This window comes from Spea bombifrons, chromosome 5 (genome assembly GCF_027358695.1).
Source record: "Spea bombifrons isolate aSpeBom1 chromosome 5, aSpeBom1.2.pri, whole genome shotgun sequence".
NCBI lineage: Eukaryota > Metazoa > Chordata > Amphibia > Anura > Pelobatidae > Spea > Spea bombifrons.
In genome coordinates, this window is record NC_071091.1 from 77,197,106 (window position 1) to 77,213,704 (window position 16,599).

The window sequence follows — 16,599 nt, forward strand, 5'->3', positions numbered from 1 at the left end:
TAAAGAAAGTATCCTTTATCTAAAACATTTTCAAACATGTTCATTATGTTTTTATCACATCAATTGCAAATCTTTCTTGATTTTAGAAAACAGCTTAGCAGCAGGTCATATGTGGGCTGTATAAAGAACTTGGAGATTTCCCGCTCAAATTTTGACTTGCTAAGAAATGCCTATGGTGTAAGAAAAGGCTGTAAACTGGAGGTAAGAAACCTTCCTATCCAAATTGTATGAGGCAATGCCAATTATAATCAGTGAAATGTCTCAGAAGTCACCTCATATATTATTTACCGCAGCTCTCCTACAAACTCCTGCTTTTCTTCACTTACTAAATTCAATACAGTTTAGGTTATCATAGATGCATTAACTGAAGTTTATACATTTACCTTACCGCATCTACAATCAGGTACATTTAATCTGATTATCGGTTGCATATCTATCAACCAATAAGCATATTATTATTTATGTTATTATTCATTTGATAGCATCTGTGAGACTCCACAATTTTTAATCCACTGTAATCTGAGTGAATGATTTTGAATCCAACCACTAAAGTATTTTTGTGTCTTTTTCTCCTGCCGTAGCCAACTCGTAGCATTACCGTTTTAAAAGATGGCTACGTGGAAATGCAGCCAGTATCATTGGCAGCAGAATCAGAGCTAATGGTATCGTTCTCCACACTCAATGAATCTGGAATTATCGTGGCTGGATTTGGCAAGGGAGCGGAAAAACGCAGTCGCAGGCAAGCTCTCTTGGTGAGTAATCAAATGATTATTATTATTATTATTATAATTTTATGAAACATATTTACACAAATAATTCAGATTTATGACGGTTTTATAAAATTACAGAGCTTGGTGATTGGTCCCTGTTGCAGGACAAAGAGAGCTCCAAAGAAGGGCAGATATTTTATTATAACAGCTAACCTGTAGTTTGCTTGAAAAGCAAGATGAGTCCTATAAATGTAAATGTACTTTTTATATCATGTGTATCAAAATGTTACTACCGTGTTTCCCCGATAGTAGGACACCCCCGATTGTAAGACGTATCGGGAGTTTCAGAGGGGTCAGCTATATAAGCCGTACCCCGAAAGTAAGACATATGTCTTACTTTCGGGGAAACACGGGGGATTTGCCGGGTCCGCCACTCTAAGGGGCCGGGAAGTCCCCACCAAGGCCGGCCTTACGTGTCTGCGGCCGCACAGGATTTAAATTAAAACATCGGGGTTTTTTTTTAACTTTATTTAACATCCTCCATGTTAAATAAAGTTAAAAAAAACTTTATTTAACATGGAGGATGTTAAATAAAGTTTTTTTTAACTTTATTTAACATGGAGGATGTTAAATAAAGTTGAAAAAAAACCCCGATGTTTTTATTTAAACCCTGTGCGGCCGCAGACCCCTAAGGCCGGCCCCTTAGAGCAGGGCCGACCTTTGGGGTGTGCGACCGCACAGGGCGCCACACTCCAGGGGGTGCCAACCTGCGGCACCCGGCACCCCTCCAGAGACGGACAGTAATGTCCGCCGCTGGAGGAGCAGGCTCGCAAGGGAGCGGTATCGGAGGTCTTTAACAGACCTCCGGCTCCCTTGAGTGATTTTAAGCCGGGTTGAACCCGGCTTAAAATCACTCAAGGGAGCCGGAGGTCTGTTAATGACCTCCGATACCGCTCCCTTGTGATCTGCGCGGCAACAGCTGTTGTGCGCCGGGGTTTCTTGTCAGATCCCGGCGCACAACACTGAAGCCGCGCCCACCGCTGTCCGTGCCCTCTGAACCAGGAAGAAGACAGAACTGAAGAAGAGGAGCGAAGAGGAGGAAAAGAAGCTGAAAGAAGAAAGGAAAGGTAGGAAAGCATTAAGTGAGAGTGGATTGGTGTATATGTGTGTGGATTGGTGTATGTGTGTGTGGATTGGTGTATATGTGTGTGTGGATTGGTGTATATGTGTGTGTGGATTGGTGTATATGTGTGTGTGGTTTGGTGTATATGTGTGTGTGGATTGGTGTATATGTGTGTGGATTGGTGTATATGTGTGTGGATTGGTGTATATGTGTGTGGATTGGTATATGTGTGTGGATTAGTGTATATGTGTGTGGATTTGTGTATACGTGTGGATTGGTGTATATGTGTGTGGATTGGTATATGTGTGGATTGGTAGGTGTGTTGATTGGTAAGTGTGTGAGAGTGATGGGTGTTATGCTGTACCATTTCCAATGTATTTTTCATGATCTAATTATGCTCTAAAAGTACATCATAACTCCCATCACTCTCAATTTTTTCCCAATATAAGACATACCCCGAAAGTAAGACATAGTGGGGCTTTTAGGGATAAAAAGAAAGTAAGACACTGTCTTACTTTCGGGGAAACACGGTAGCACTAGACCGTATATAATAATGTATATAACCATTACATAAGTTATGGTGGGTAAAAGGTGATGGAAACCCCTAAGGGTTTAAGGGGTAGTAGAAGTATTATTAAACTCTCATCTACAGACACCAGACAAGCCAGGAGGCTTGTTTTTCCCTCAGAAATCTCATGGTGCTGCCACAACCACACGGGATTCTGGGTAGGCGCATGCAAAATAAGGTTAACAATTAGAGGCAAAGGTGATAATTGTTAACCTTATTTGCATGCACATTCTTCCGTGACAAGGGCCTCATGTGGTCCTTGAATGTATATAAATCAGTACTATCCATGTGCTTGTATCTCTTTGATGGGAATCTCAGCCCTCAGAACTAACATATAGATTTTAAAACCATATATTTTCATTTAGCCATTCTTTGCTATAATGCTGGTGAATGGACATATTGAATTCCATATCAACCCTGTGGATGGTGCCAGCACAAGAAAGGTCATCATCAAATCTCCTACTGGAACCTTTAGTGATGGACAAGAACACTCTATTATTGTCATCCGGAACAAGAGGTAATTGCAAAACATATAGGTTTATATTATAAACTCTAGAAAGTGTAGAAAGATGCATCAGGGAATGTTTCATATTCTTCATATATGACAAATGATACATTTTAAGGGAAAGATATAATAGAAACCTCTTAAAATTTTAGGAATTTAATAAAGTTCCATAAATAAAGTTAATTATTATAATTAATATGTTAATTATAATATGTTAAGATATTGTAATCTTTGCTAGAGAAAAATATACATTCTATGACTTCAGTTATCAAGTGGGTCAAGTGGGCAGAATTGACAATTTGGACATTATTTTTTTAGACTTGTGAATGTACAAGTGGATGAAGGAAAACCTTCCGAGGTGAAGATGAACGGACCATCTGTCGATTCCATCTCTATAAATGCTTCCAATTTTTATGTCGGTGGCGTCCCTGGTAAAATGGGTACAGCCCCCCTCAAAACAAGCCAGTCTTTCTACGGATGTATACGCAATCTGGTTGTAAATATGGAGTAAGTTTCATCAAACTGTCTAATATGCATTAATCCAAAAAAAGCACAAAACTTTAGATAACTTATTTTTAAACTGATAACAGCAATAACAATGGCGGGAGTTCTGTTTTAATGCTTATGTTAACCAATATTTTTAATTAAATAAAATAACTCAACACTTATTTATACAAATATATTTTAGCTTATAAAATATTTAAACAACTTTTATTTTAGTTTATAAAATATTTAAATAATCTCAACTTTTATTTTTGTTTAGTTTATGTACTCTGTTTTATGTAAGTGTTAATTCTCTTTTTAAGGAAAAAATAAACTGCTAATAAACTGTACAAAATAATACATTTTCCCTTTTGCAATAAAGGCAGATGGATTTCACCAATGTCCTGAAATATGAGGGGGTTCATATGGATAGCTGCATGCTGTCAGAGAAGCCTAAATCCATTGCCCAGCTGGAAGTGGAAGTTCTGCCGACTGCAACGCCTGCTCAGCCTGTCACAGAGAGAAAATTAACTACCCCCATACAGAAATCATTTGTAACTAAGGTAAAACAGTCTATTCTAGAAATTCCCATTCAATAAGGTTTTCTAAAAACCATGAGTTCCGTGCAAATTAAGAATGAACAACTCCAGTAAATTTTGAATCAAACAAGGGCAGTGGTTTATCATTCGGGGGTGGCAAAAAGGGTCAGAAGCTAAGCCCAGAATTCCTAGGGGTCAGCTAGCTCTGCAACAACTGATCTATTAGTAGACGGTGTCCCATCGGAAAGAACAGTAGGGTTTGTGTTATACCATGGTGCTGATACGTAGGTTCCATAAAAAATGGCAGTCTAAGTTGTGGGGTAAAAATGTTTCCAGGGGTCCCTAGAAGGTCATGTGTGTCTACATCTTGTTACATGAGTATGCTGCTCCTCTAGGACCAATGCCGTAAAATCTATTTTAAGAAAATGTAGCTTTAATAAAACCGTTATTTTTCATACAGATATTAGGTCCTTTACCAGTTTATCCTCACCACTGGTTAGTTCACAACTCCTGTCCTTTAAAAAGCTAAGGCATTTTAAGTGTTTGAAAATGTAGTTAATATTATATTTATTTGTCAAATCAATATATCTATAAAAGTGACATTTTTGCCTGCAGCCATTGCAGTGTGCACTGGAGATGAAGCCGGACCATGTGCCAGATGCTCACCAGTTTGGCCTCACTCAGGGAAGCCACATTGTACTGCCTTTTGACCAATCAGCTGTCAGAAGAAAGTAAGTACATTGTAAAGCTGATTATAAATATATAATATTTAAGAACATATGTACTTTCCAAGACAAGTAAACATGTTATAATAACTTTCAAAGAGATGTCGACAAACCTTTATGGTGATATGCTCAGGTTACAGTTTCACGTCAACTGATGGATTTGTTATTTTGTCATGTTTTTTAATCAATTGATTTTGCTCTATTTGGTAGGGGTATCCGGCTTGTACAGTTCCTTTTGTTGAGAAACCACAACTACCATGATACTAAGCTAGGAATAAATGAGATTATTTTCTTTGACTAAGCACTCCAGCCCTATTTCCATGTTAAATGCATCTTGCATGGACTCCATATCATTTTACTGCATGCAGAACTGTGCAAACATTCTTTAGTTATTCAAGTTTTTATTTTTCATTTAACTCCTCCTCCAGCACCTTTACTGAGAGCAAGGTTCATACTGCAGTATGCTTCTTGCACATGTGCAGTAGAACTCCCATGCTTGTCAGTGACAATCAGACTGCTTCTGAGTATGATGATGTTTGCATTCTAATGCGTCCAGTTGTCAGTAGAGGCCTTAAATGAGATAGATATGTTAACTCCTATCACTAAAGGTTGTATGCCCTAATTTTCAGTAAAATACATTGGAGTCAATGCAAAATGAAATAATAAAACTATTTTGGAAACTAGACTTTTCATTTAAGGATGCTGCGTGAGCATCGTGGGAGATATAGTTCCTGCCGGTGACCTACATGTCACTACCTGATGTATAATACATCATAGTAATTACAAAATGTTCTAAAATCAAACTGATTACAATACACTTTTAAATCTGCTTTTATATTATTTAATATGTTTTGCTTATTAATGGAAATAATTGATAAAATTCCAAGTATATACTCCTTCATGGATTAGTGGAAAACTGGTAATTTATAGTCATTTCTGAAAAAGAAATATGAAATTAAATAAAATTCTTTTTCCCAGACTCTCTGTACAGATAACTCTCAGGACATATGCCACCAGTGGTCTTATTTACTATATGGCTCACCAGAACCAGATGGATTATGCTGCACTTCAACTTCATGAAGGGAAACTTTATTTCTTATTTGATATGGGAAAAGGACGGACTCAGGCTTTCCATACGGCTGTTATTAATGATGGAAAGTGGCACACAGTAAGTGACTGCTGCTTATATTTTCAGTTACTTAAGATGTGAACAATTATCATTATCAACCCCCAAAAATCTCAACTAGCTGGTATTTGAGTTATAACCATGCCTGGGAACTTATAGTAAAACTCTGTTTAAGTAAGTCTCTAGGTAAGGCTCTGCTTTCTCACGTGTGCATTCAATATGCGGGCCGGAGACCAGCGTTTGATCACATTTACTCCCTGGGAAATTACCAAGAGTTCCCAGGTTTGGTTATATCCTACAAAAGAAGAAAACCTCTGCCTCATCATTAGTTTATTTCACCTTTTTAATCTATTGCACAATGGCCAATCATTTCGTTATTAGAATCCGTCTCTATGCCTATCTTTCATCGACACCATACAGCAAAGATAATACTGAAAATCATCATTTCAACAAACAAAAATGAATTAGTGCTCGTCGATGCACTGGTGGTGATATTTGTAAGTGTACAGACTGAAGTGGCCCTTTAATGAAGTCACACAACACTGTTATAATACATTCATTAATATGAAATGCATATTAAGAAGCAAGAATATGAACGTATATTAGAGTATTTAGGAAATATAATTTTTTGCTCAATCTGGTATCCTGTCTTTATTATTATATGTCACAGCCATCTGTTTTTTTCAGGTAATAACAGAATATTATAAAAGAAAAGGTACGATTACTATTGATGGTCAGGAATCAGCATCAGTTAGTGCTCCAGGGGACAGCAATACTTTGGATGTGGAAGGGAAGCTTTATCTTGGTGGGCTTCCACTAGACTATACAGCGAAGAGCATTGGGAATGTAAGTAAACTGCTTGTATTGAAACAAAACTTTGGAGACAAAAATATATTATATATATTATATTGCACATGCTATCAGGCTATTGATGGCCAAGTACAGTTTGAGGACTGACTGTAGGTAGAAAAAGATGGACAGGCAGATAAGCCAAATTCCCTCAAATTCTATTTCTGTGCACTTGGTTGCTTGTTTTGTCTCGGAATGAAAACAGTTGTGGCCAAATGGCTGCTAACAAGAGGTGGCAATGTACTAATTAGCCGTCATTCTCTCTTTCATTTAGATCACACACAGTGTCCCAGCATGCATTGGCAAAGTTGCCATTAATAACAAACAACTGGATAAGGAGAGCGCTATCTCCATACACGCAGTAAATAAGTGCTACGCATCTGTCCAAGAGGGAACTTACTTTGATGGAACTGGATTTGCTGCCCTTGGTAAATATGACTTGAATAGCACTTACTGTGCATACTAAGCACCTTTTCACACTTAATAGGTTTGTATGTTCCTATCGGGTTTAATTATGGTTAAATCATGGTTTTAAGAAATAATAATTATTGTGAACACTTACTGTTTCTAGATCAAACTCTATAACTTTAATACTATAATAAAGCTGATATTAACATAATTTCCAATAAACCAAATTAGACTCCCAATTGGTGCTTTTACTACCAGTATGTTTTGATTGATATCCCTGCTTGAATGCAGGTGACTTAATTAGATATATGTTTAAATAATGACAGGTCAAGGTTTCCACAAGGACTGGTATTAGTCATTTGGTGAACACATCTGGTGTGTCACTACATAAAATCTGCACTATGGTCTATTAAAGAATTAACATATCAGGTATGGTCATCACATATGATGCATCCTTTCTCTTAGAAAATATCTGATTCTTTACAATGATCTGTTACAGTAAGCATTACAATAAATGTAGAGTTCTTTTGTTTTAAAAATTCACAAGTATTGCTTGCTGAGGAACCTACAAGTATATAATTAATATACACGTTATAAATCTTTGGTTTGTAGTTAAAGAGGGGTACAAAGTCCGCTCAGACGTAAACGTGTCTCTCGAGTTCCGCACTACACAGATGAACGGTGTTCTTCTTGGAATTAGCAGCGCTAAAGTTGATGCCATTGGCCTGGAAATCATACATGGCAAGGTAAGCATCTTTTGGCTGTCCTTTGTGTATGCTTTTGACATCAGAAATGTAATTATAACTGTATAGTGACAGAATTCTAGGAATCAAATATGCATAAGAAAACACTGAGGTTATAAACCTTGAAATGTCCTATAATGTGTTTCATTTTAATTAAACGCTAAACAGTTTTTGTAAAACATAGACAAATGAGATGAGTTTGTTGATTCTCAAATGTTTCCTGCCAAGGACGTAGCACATCCTTGACATCTTCCAGCTCATTTCTACATTTTTTAATGCTTTGTAGGAAATACATTCTGCCTGTGATTTTGCTGATGGATGCAAGTGTGTAATGCACACAGATCCACCCTCAGAGAGGAGGATGTTTACCTCATCTTACAAATGGGTTTTCTTTTTTCTCAGACCATTTCTTCCTTGCCCCTAACAGGCATCATCCATGGTGTCTCCAATAGATCCATCTAGTGTGATACTTTAATGGGGAACTGTCACATACTTTAGCATAAGTAAATTAATTTATTGAAACCACCTACAGCCACTGCTCTTTGCCAGAGTCATAGACGTTGGGGTTGGAAATGTTGCTAAATATTGTCACCTAAAAATAACAATAACAAAGCCAGGAGTCTTGGGGACAATGCTCTTCCTGTCAGGTTATGTAAACATTTTGATGGTGACAGTCCGTTGGGCTTTATACCATATTGTCCTAATTCCAGCCAGAGACTCGCACCTTGTCTTGACACGGTATCTCAGTTCCACAAGAGACCCATGGTATATCTACATACACATAACGTTTAGCCCTATGTTGAATGAATAGTGGACAACAACAAGTATGTGATGACGTATTCTAATGGGCTGATTGAGCACACTGCCCTGTTGTCTACTTCATGAGCACACACAACTGCAACAGATGAGTAGTGTCACAAAAGCGAAACCAGAGACATTATAATGGGATCCAAAGACTCATGTGCATAATTTATATTGTGGAGTAGGAGGATCTGTGAATTCAGTGGCAAGTATCTCTTTTCTCCTCCTTCAGTGGAGGTCTACATGCACAGAGACCAAGGGAGCCTGGTTATGATGACCCAGTGCCTCTTGTCTCTGCTAGAGTGCAGACCATCAAGGCATCAGGAGAAGAGTGGTCTGTACCATCAAAAGGATGATCTTGAAATGATAATATTAACTATATGACCAGAACTGATTTAATCATTGCGTTCTATTTTGACAGGTTTTGTTCCATGTTAATAATGGTGCCGGCAGAATAACAGCAGTGTACAAGCCAGAGAGCCCCAGCTCTTTATGTGATGGCAAGTGGCATAAGCTTCAGGCCAGTAAAATTAAACATCGCATTGTCCTTACGGTGGATGGAAATGTTGTGAATGCAGAGAGCCCACATGTCCAGTCAACCTCTGCAGACACTAACAATCCGATTTATGTTGGAGGCTATCCGGGTAAGAGCAATTTACCGTAATCTTCAAAGAATTATTTCTGGTTAGAGTATCCCCTGACTCATTGACTAATGTGTCTGTGGTCTTGTCTTAGATTTAGGATAGCTTATCTTAGACTTATCTAACACCTTCTCGGTAAGGTCAATTGAGACCTCAGTTTTTACACCTTTAAACTTTCGTATTTGTATATCATTACTTAAAGCCCGCTTTTGCCACAGCCGACACAACTAGAATGTATTTTATTTATTACTTTGTTATCAAAGCCAACATCCTTATACATATATTTACATATACAGGCGCACGATACCTCAAAATGATCTCCGTTTGTAAGCTCAATATAAAACGATATGTCTCCAAACATTTAAAATGCAATGTAAAATAGTGTTGGCTCCATCACGTCACCAGTGTTGTGTCTACTTAATTAAATAAGGCGAGGCACTGTGAAAACATAAAGCCATAGGGAAGGAAGTTTGAGTCACTAATAGTAGGAATGTAAGTAAGATGTATAAACAACTTCCAGGATCACAGGTTAATGTAATAATTGCAAGCTCCATTTGTTTTAACTCTTCCAGTCCACATTTTAAAGTTATATCAAGTTATTAAGGGAAAACATTCACCATGAAATTCTGTGTGCCGGCGCTTTGTTAAAGTAAATGCTGTGCTTCACTGTATCCGGCTCCTTGTTCTATCCCTTTTACTGCTTACAGAAAGCTATTAAATCTGCTATTACATTGATACATTGATGAATATCCATATCACAGCCAAAGCCATATTCGAAAGGACCTACTTTTAATTTATGATTTGTTTGATAAATTGGAAAACATATTATATATAATATTTATAATATATAAATAAATACAAAATTATAAAAATTAATTGTGAGCAGGGCCCTCCTGATTTATCAGTTTTTTTGTTAAAGATAATAATAATAATCAGTGAAATATATATATATATACACAAATTACATAGGTGAAGGAACACCTTTGACAACTATGTCAGCTTCCCCACAACTGTCCCCAAATGTGCACAGAATGGAATGAAAACAAACATTGACACTCTTTTTCTTTGTTTTTTTCCTTCGTATGTAGCTGATGTGAAGCAAAACTGCTTGACCAGCCAGACCTCATTCCACGGATGCATACGCAACATGAAACTGGTGAAGGGCACGCAGACCGAAGCCAGTGATTTCAGCAAAGCCTTTGAAATGCGCGGAGTCTTTCCTCATTCCTGTCCTGGAACAGAACAATAAACAGGAGACATATCTCCTACATATACATTCATCGAACAAGATGTTATCAAGTAGAGGAGGTCTATACTTCCATGCTGTTATTCTCAAAGTAGGTTTGGAACCAGCTCTTTAAGTAACAGCATGAAGTAATATTAGCTCACAAAGTGCTGCCAACGACACCATCTGAAATATAAACACATATTGGGTGATACAGGGACACAGAGCCTATTTAATCTGTTATTCAGTACACAAAACCCCTGAATTTCCCAGGTCTTCTAAGAACACGGTAAAGCATTTGGGGCCTGTCTCCTTGCCATAGGACCTTGGGTGGCAGTTTTGATCTAATGTGAAAATATATCTTTTTTTATTAACTGTTACCCCATTTTCTCAATGGTGCTCCAAAACTTTTTAATTCATATTTCCAACTCAGGAACTTGTTTTTTAAAAGTTTTAGCAATTTAATTTTTTTTTGAGGAAAAATACAACAAATACCTCCAGTAGGATAGCAGTAAATTGAAATATTTTTCTTTATACATTTGCTGCTGAGAATCTGACAGTATTTTGTTTTTGCTCAGTGCTAATTGTTTTAAGAGCTGTTAAAATGCAAACATTTCTCAAAATGATTTACAATAAAATACGCATGACTTCTTTAAAAATAATGACTGATAGCTTTGATTTTTATTACCCTCTCTGCATAAACAACAAATCTGTATCTGCTATTTATTCATAACTAACTTAGACTGTGCATCCGATTTACAATGAATTCCAAAACATAAATACTTAATATCCAAGTTTTGCAGCTATAACACTAAAAAGTATTGCAGATTCCATATTAATACATATTCTTAATACATATTTTTGAGAACTGCAACAATGGTGTCCCATTGGACAATGTTATTTTTTTAGTTTAATTTACTAATTTTCAGATTATATTATGGGTCACAGCCAGTGAGAAGCGGCCTTAGCCCAGCCATTGTGTGGGGGCATTATACTGACTGTGCTATATAGAAACAGCGAGCTGTGCTATACCTCAGCCCACAGAATAAGAGCATTGCCCCGCATCAGACTTTCCCATCACTGTACTGGAACATTACCACCCCCTGCCTTGTATCGGGGCTTTACTACTCCCTCTTCTGCCCCATACCTGAGCTCTGCAACCCTTACCAATCCACCAATCCTTATCTCTCTCCTGCCCCGTACTGGAACCTTACCCCTCTCCTTATACAAACACCCACTCCTCTGTATCGGAATGATGCCTACCTCTCCCATATAGTAACTACGCTGCCTTATACCCGATCATTACCTCTGCTCCATACCTCCTATAATTCTATATACAGTGCCCTTATACAGAGGAATGCTACAACTATATACAGACACATGAGCCCTTTTTACAGGGGCACTTTATACACACACACCCCATATATATACACACTGTATAATTGATTTATAACCAGTGTCATGCAATTTTACTAGCATTTTGCACTTACTGCCTTGAGCCAATTTTAATGGCGTTATACAGCAATAAAACCTTTGGTTGTAAGTGCATACTGTGCATTGTTGCAATTTTCAGGTAATCTGAATGATACAGAACCTGTGGCCGGCGACACTAGTGTTTACGGTAGCATGGAAATATCAATTTAGTACCCTCCGATTGGTGATTTTCCTTTCATTTTAAAATAAAGGCAATTTCCAGTATGTTTAATTTTGAAAATTAGCAACAAAAACCAGGGTCAGACTTTGCAAGGTTGGTATGTGTTTGTCCCAACCCGGATGTAGTCATGGAGAATCATGTCGGTTTTTGTAGAGCTACAGCTGAAAGACACATGCTTTCTTCCCTTTGTAATGGGAAGATGTTCAGTAGTGCCGCCAAGCGACTGAAAAACTGTAGCAGGAGGCAGTTTGTTCACCAAAGGGCTGGAGACAAGTATGCGTGTTTGTAGGCTACAGTGATGCATGGTGGAAGTTCCTTGCAGGTTTGTGGCTGCACTTCTGAAGTGAAGTTGGTGATTTGGTCAGAATTAATGGTCTCCTTAATGCTGAAAAGTGCAGGCAGACATGAATCCACCATGCACATGAAATACCATCAGGGAGGCCCCAAATTCATTGTGCAGCATAACAACGACCCCAAACATACAGCCGAGACATATGCTGAATGACTATCTTCAGTGTAAAGAAGAAGAAAGGAGTCCTGGAAGTGATGGTATGCCCCCCAAAGAGCCCTCATTGCGACATCAACGAGTCTGTTTCGGATTACATATATATATATAGAGAGAGAAGCAACTGAGGCTGCCTGAATCTGCCGAAGTCTGTGCCTGAAGAGGGGTTAGTTCTTCAAGATTTTTGGAAGAATTGATGATGTTTTGAAGGCAGGGGAGGTTACACCGAAGGGTGCTGAGGAGCAGTTGAGAAGATCCTCTGATCTCCTTTGACCAGCCCAGGGAGCTGTAAAATCAATATGACCACCTAGCAATGCTCCGAAGCTGAGCACCACAAGGTGGCTCTTGGGCTGTGGTGCCCAGGTGGTCATAACAACTTCTGTGGCTGAAGCAGAAGCATGAATGTAAAACAACATGCATACCAGAATACATAATAACAAGAGTAATAGCCATCTGCCATCTAGACCACCAGATGATGGCTTGGCATGGGGTACAGAGCTTAGTCCTTAGCCCTCACAAACACATTTACAACCTGTGTAACTGAAATTGTTACAACAGATGCATCGATTTAGTTAGTATACAGAGACATTAGAGTACATTAGAGGATTAGTGAATATTAGAGGAACAGCCCAGTCTATGTCTTACATAAAATAAAATGGAACCCCATCTTGTGTGGATATCTGTACATTTTACAACATGCAGATTAATGCATACAGTATTGGTTACAAAATATTCTGACTTCTGTTCTTTTCACAGTGATGTTTGCTAAGGACAGTAAAATGAACTCAAAGCATCATCTCAGTTAATATATAGCATAAACTTAATGATCATGATAATATTTATGCAGCAGCACCTTATAATTTATTGTTTCCTAGCCACGTTTTTGACAAATTGAACTTGACAATATCAGATCATATGTAATTTGCTTTAGTGCAATCATATAATTGTCTAGAACAAATGAGAGGAGCAGGTTTGTGTGAATACGTCATGTGGCCCGTAATGATACTGCAATTAAAACACCTATAATTAAGTCTGCATAAAAATATTTATCTTTAGGCACAGCCTTAAGTGGCTATGTTTTAACTGTCTGCAATCAAAGGGCTTTTGTATTCACCATTATCTTTTTATTATTAGAGTAGTTAATGCCAAGAATATGCTGTGTAATTATAAATTTGGAATCCACCTTAAGCATTCGCCCCGGGGCTCCTGGTAGCAATGAAGCCCCGATGGCTTACTTACTGAATTGTATTTTATGTATTTGCGTTCAATGCCAAGCACGCATACGTCTTGTGCTGGCTTTACATATGTCACACATGGCATAATGCATATACCTTAACAGGCACAATCACATGCATTTATATAAAGATATATCCACTTAAAGCCGTACACACCGACTGCCCTAAACACAGATCCAAGCTCCTACCTATAGAGTATCTCTTTTCCTGAAGCTGCTGACTCAAGCTGCGAATGCTGGTCTTATCAGCAGTGATTTATCTGGAATGTAGTATATTAATGATGTACATCAATTAAGAAATACCGGTTTAATAAAATAAAATGTACATGCTTTCTTTAGTGATAAAAATAAGTATCTGCACAGCATATCATTCTTTAATTTTTCTATGTGTAACAGATGACTAGACCGCACTCAGCTAATCAGTGACATTGGATTACATGGATAAAAGGACAGCTACATTTGTTATAAGAACACAAAACAAAGCAAGACTTCAGTGCATACCCAATGAGTGCCATTTAATACAATCTATGGCATAACTATTGGAGATTTTGTCACACTATACGGCCATATATTGCTTACCCCAGGTTTCACAAGTCCTATCTAATTTTTCATGGCTAAATAGCTAAATCAATGAGACTGCACCACATTTTCACCCAAATGAGACTCCTAAACAATTGAAAGCCTTCTCTGATCAAATGATATACTACTTGTGTAGTTAAATGAAATGAGAGAAGATTATGTTCCAAAACCAGGTAGCTAAAGTGCAAAAAATCCTTTAGTCCTTAAGGCAGCAACTGTGTTACACGTCTGATGTGAGCCTTAATAAAAGGGAATTCAGTAACAGAATGTCTGCGTGGTCTATACATGGACGTGGACTATACATGGTAGCTTCAGGACACTTAACCTTACCAGAAGTATGTACTATTGTTTTCTAAATGACTTTTCCTTGGTACTAACTTGATAACGTTGAAGCCACAGGCTAAATAAATGTTTGTTGCATGTTTTGTTTCATGTTGTTGATCCAAATCCATTTTCTCTACTGTTGTTTCCCTTATGGGCTCAGAATGTTTCCTGGGTACTGGTACTTCATAGAGCTTAGAAGCAATAAAACCACAGCGACGCGTACCAACATGGCAGAATGTTATTGTTAGTACATAACCCACATGGAAACTCATATATTGGAAATTTATTTTAACACAGAAGACAAACATTATGTGACAACAGTAAGTTATAAAAATGCACCAACTCCTACCCTTCCTTGTTTCCGTAGAAAGTCAGAGTTTATTGTTAATAGCTAACATATTATTTTATAACATTAACTTTGTTGTATACATTGATTATACACAATACCTAACACATGCAATGAGTTCATTCATCACTGGCAGTGAAAAAAACTAAAGATCAATCAAGTTAATTCTTATGTCAACAGTTGGCTCCAGAGAGAGGGGGTTATGATCGGGGACAAAAGGGAATAAAAGGGTTAACCAGAGAAAAAAAATGGTGAGGAGACTGAATGGTAAGAAGGAAGTAATAACTTGTATTGAAAACCTTATTTTATGTTCAATCACCTGAACATATAAAAATATTCCAGACCTCAGGGGTGTTACTTTCATAGAAAGCCATAAAAATGATGTCGCATTCCAGACATCGTTGGAAAGTTCTTTAAGAATCGTTGTCTCATCTCTAAAGGAACATAATCCTTTAACAAATGGAACATCAGCTGTTTTGAGCTAAGTTGTTGGAACCTTTAAGAATGTCTACATCCCAAAATAGAAATATACAGAGACACTTATTTTAGGAAGATACCCAGGTCATTTTTCCTGCTTCATGTCATTCAAGGACAGCGACATATACTCTGCTTTCATAAAGTGAATTCCTTCTATCGTAGTGAAATGTGCATGATATCCAATGTTTTAAAGGGATAGTATAGGCTGTGTATATGGTCTAACACATTTTTTAAAATAGGGGCTAAAATTCTAATATTTCACTGAAAGAGAAAATATACCATCATCATAGATATACGGATACTCATTAGGTCCCAACCAGCTTATGTTATAGAAGATCTAAATATATAGTTTGCTTGGCAGTTTCTGGGACGTAACAGTTTTCTTTCAAACACTCCCAGATAACACATTTAAAGATGATAACCATGCACAATAGCCAGAATATCCAGAATATCATCATAAAAAAAACACGAAACAGACAGTGCCACTACACTGTATAAAATGTACAAATTGCAACACAAATCGACAGAAACAAAAGAGTAATTTATTCACGGATTGTTCTTTTATGCCAAGTATGTTGACTAGGGCTGCAACTAACGATTATTTTAATAATCGATTAATCGGCCGATTATTTTTTCGATTAATCGATTAATCGGATAAAAAAAAACAATATGCAAATTTTTCGTTTATTTAAAAGAATTTAATGAACTGGTTGTTAAAAAACAACTTAAAATTTACATTAACATTCTTATTTTGTTATGATGTAATAAAAAACAATATTTTCAAAGTACAAGAACCCACACAATATTTATGCACTTTGCACCCAGCACTTTGCACCCAGCACTTTGCACCCAGCCCTTGCACTTTGCACCCAGCACTTTGCACCCAGCCCTGGCACTTTGCACCCAGCACTCAGCACTTTGCACCCAACACTGTGCCCCAGCCCTGGCACTTTGCACCCAGCACTTTGCACCCAGCACTGGCACTTTGCACCCAGCACTTTGCCCCAGCCCTGGCACTTTGCACCCAGCACTTT

General features: G+C 37.6%; 1 protein-coding gene across 1 annotated transcript in view; it reads left to right on the forward strand.

Annotated features, from left to right (window-relative positions):
• LOC128497713 (laminin subunit alpha-1-like) overlaps positions 1-10,517 on the forward strand; it is a 39,487-nt gene extending 28,970 nt beyond the window's left edge. The window contains exons 28-39 of the mRNA XM_053467873.1: positions 87-201; positions 582-752; positions 2,767-2,918; positions 3,225-3,413; positions 3,772-3,952; positions 4,544-4,659; positions 5,632-5,821; positions 6,467-6,625; positions 6,903-7,056; positions 7,649-7,782; positions 9,002-9,224; positions 10,310-10,517. Coding sequence (XP_053323848.1) covers positions 87-201; positions 582-752; positions 2,767-2,918; positions 3,225-3,413; positions 3,772-3,952; positions 4,544-4,659; positions 5,632-5,821; positions 6,467-6,625; positions 6,903-7,056; positions 7,649-7,782; positions 9,002-9,224; positions 10,310-10,470 — 1,945 coding nt within the window. The 3' untranslated portion in view covers positions 10,471-10,517. The remainder of the gene's footprint in view (positions 1-86; positions 202-581; positions 753-2,766; positions 2,919-3,224; positions 3,414-3,771; positions 3,953-4,543; positions 4,660-5,631; positions 5,822-6,466; positions 6,626-6,902; positions 7,057-7,648; positions 7,783-9,001; positions 9,225-10,309) is intronic.
• Positions 10,518-16,599: the final 6,082 nt, after the last annotated feature.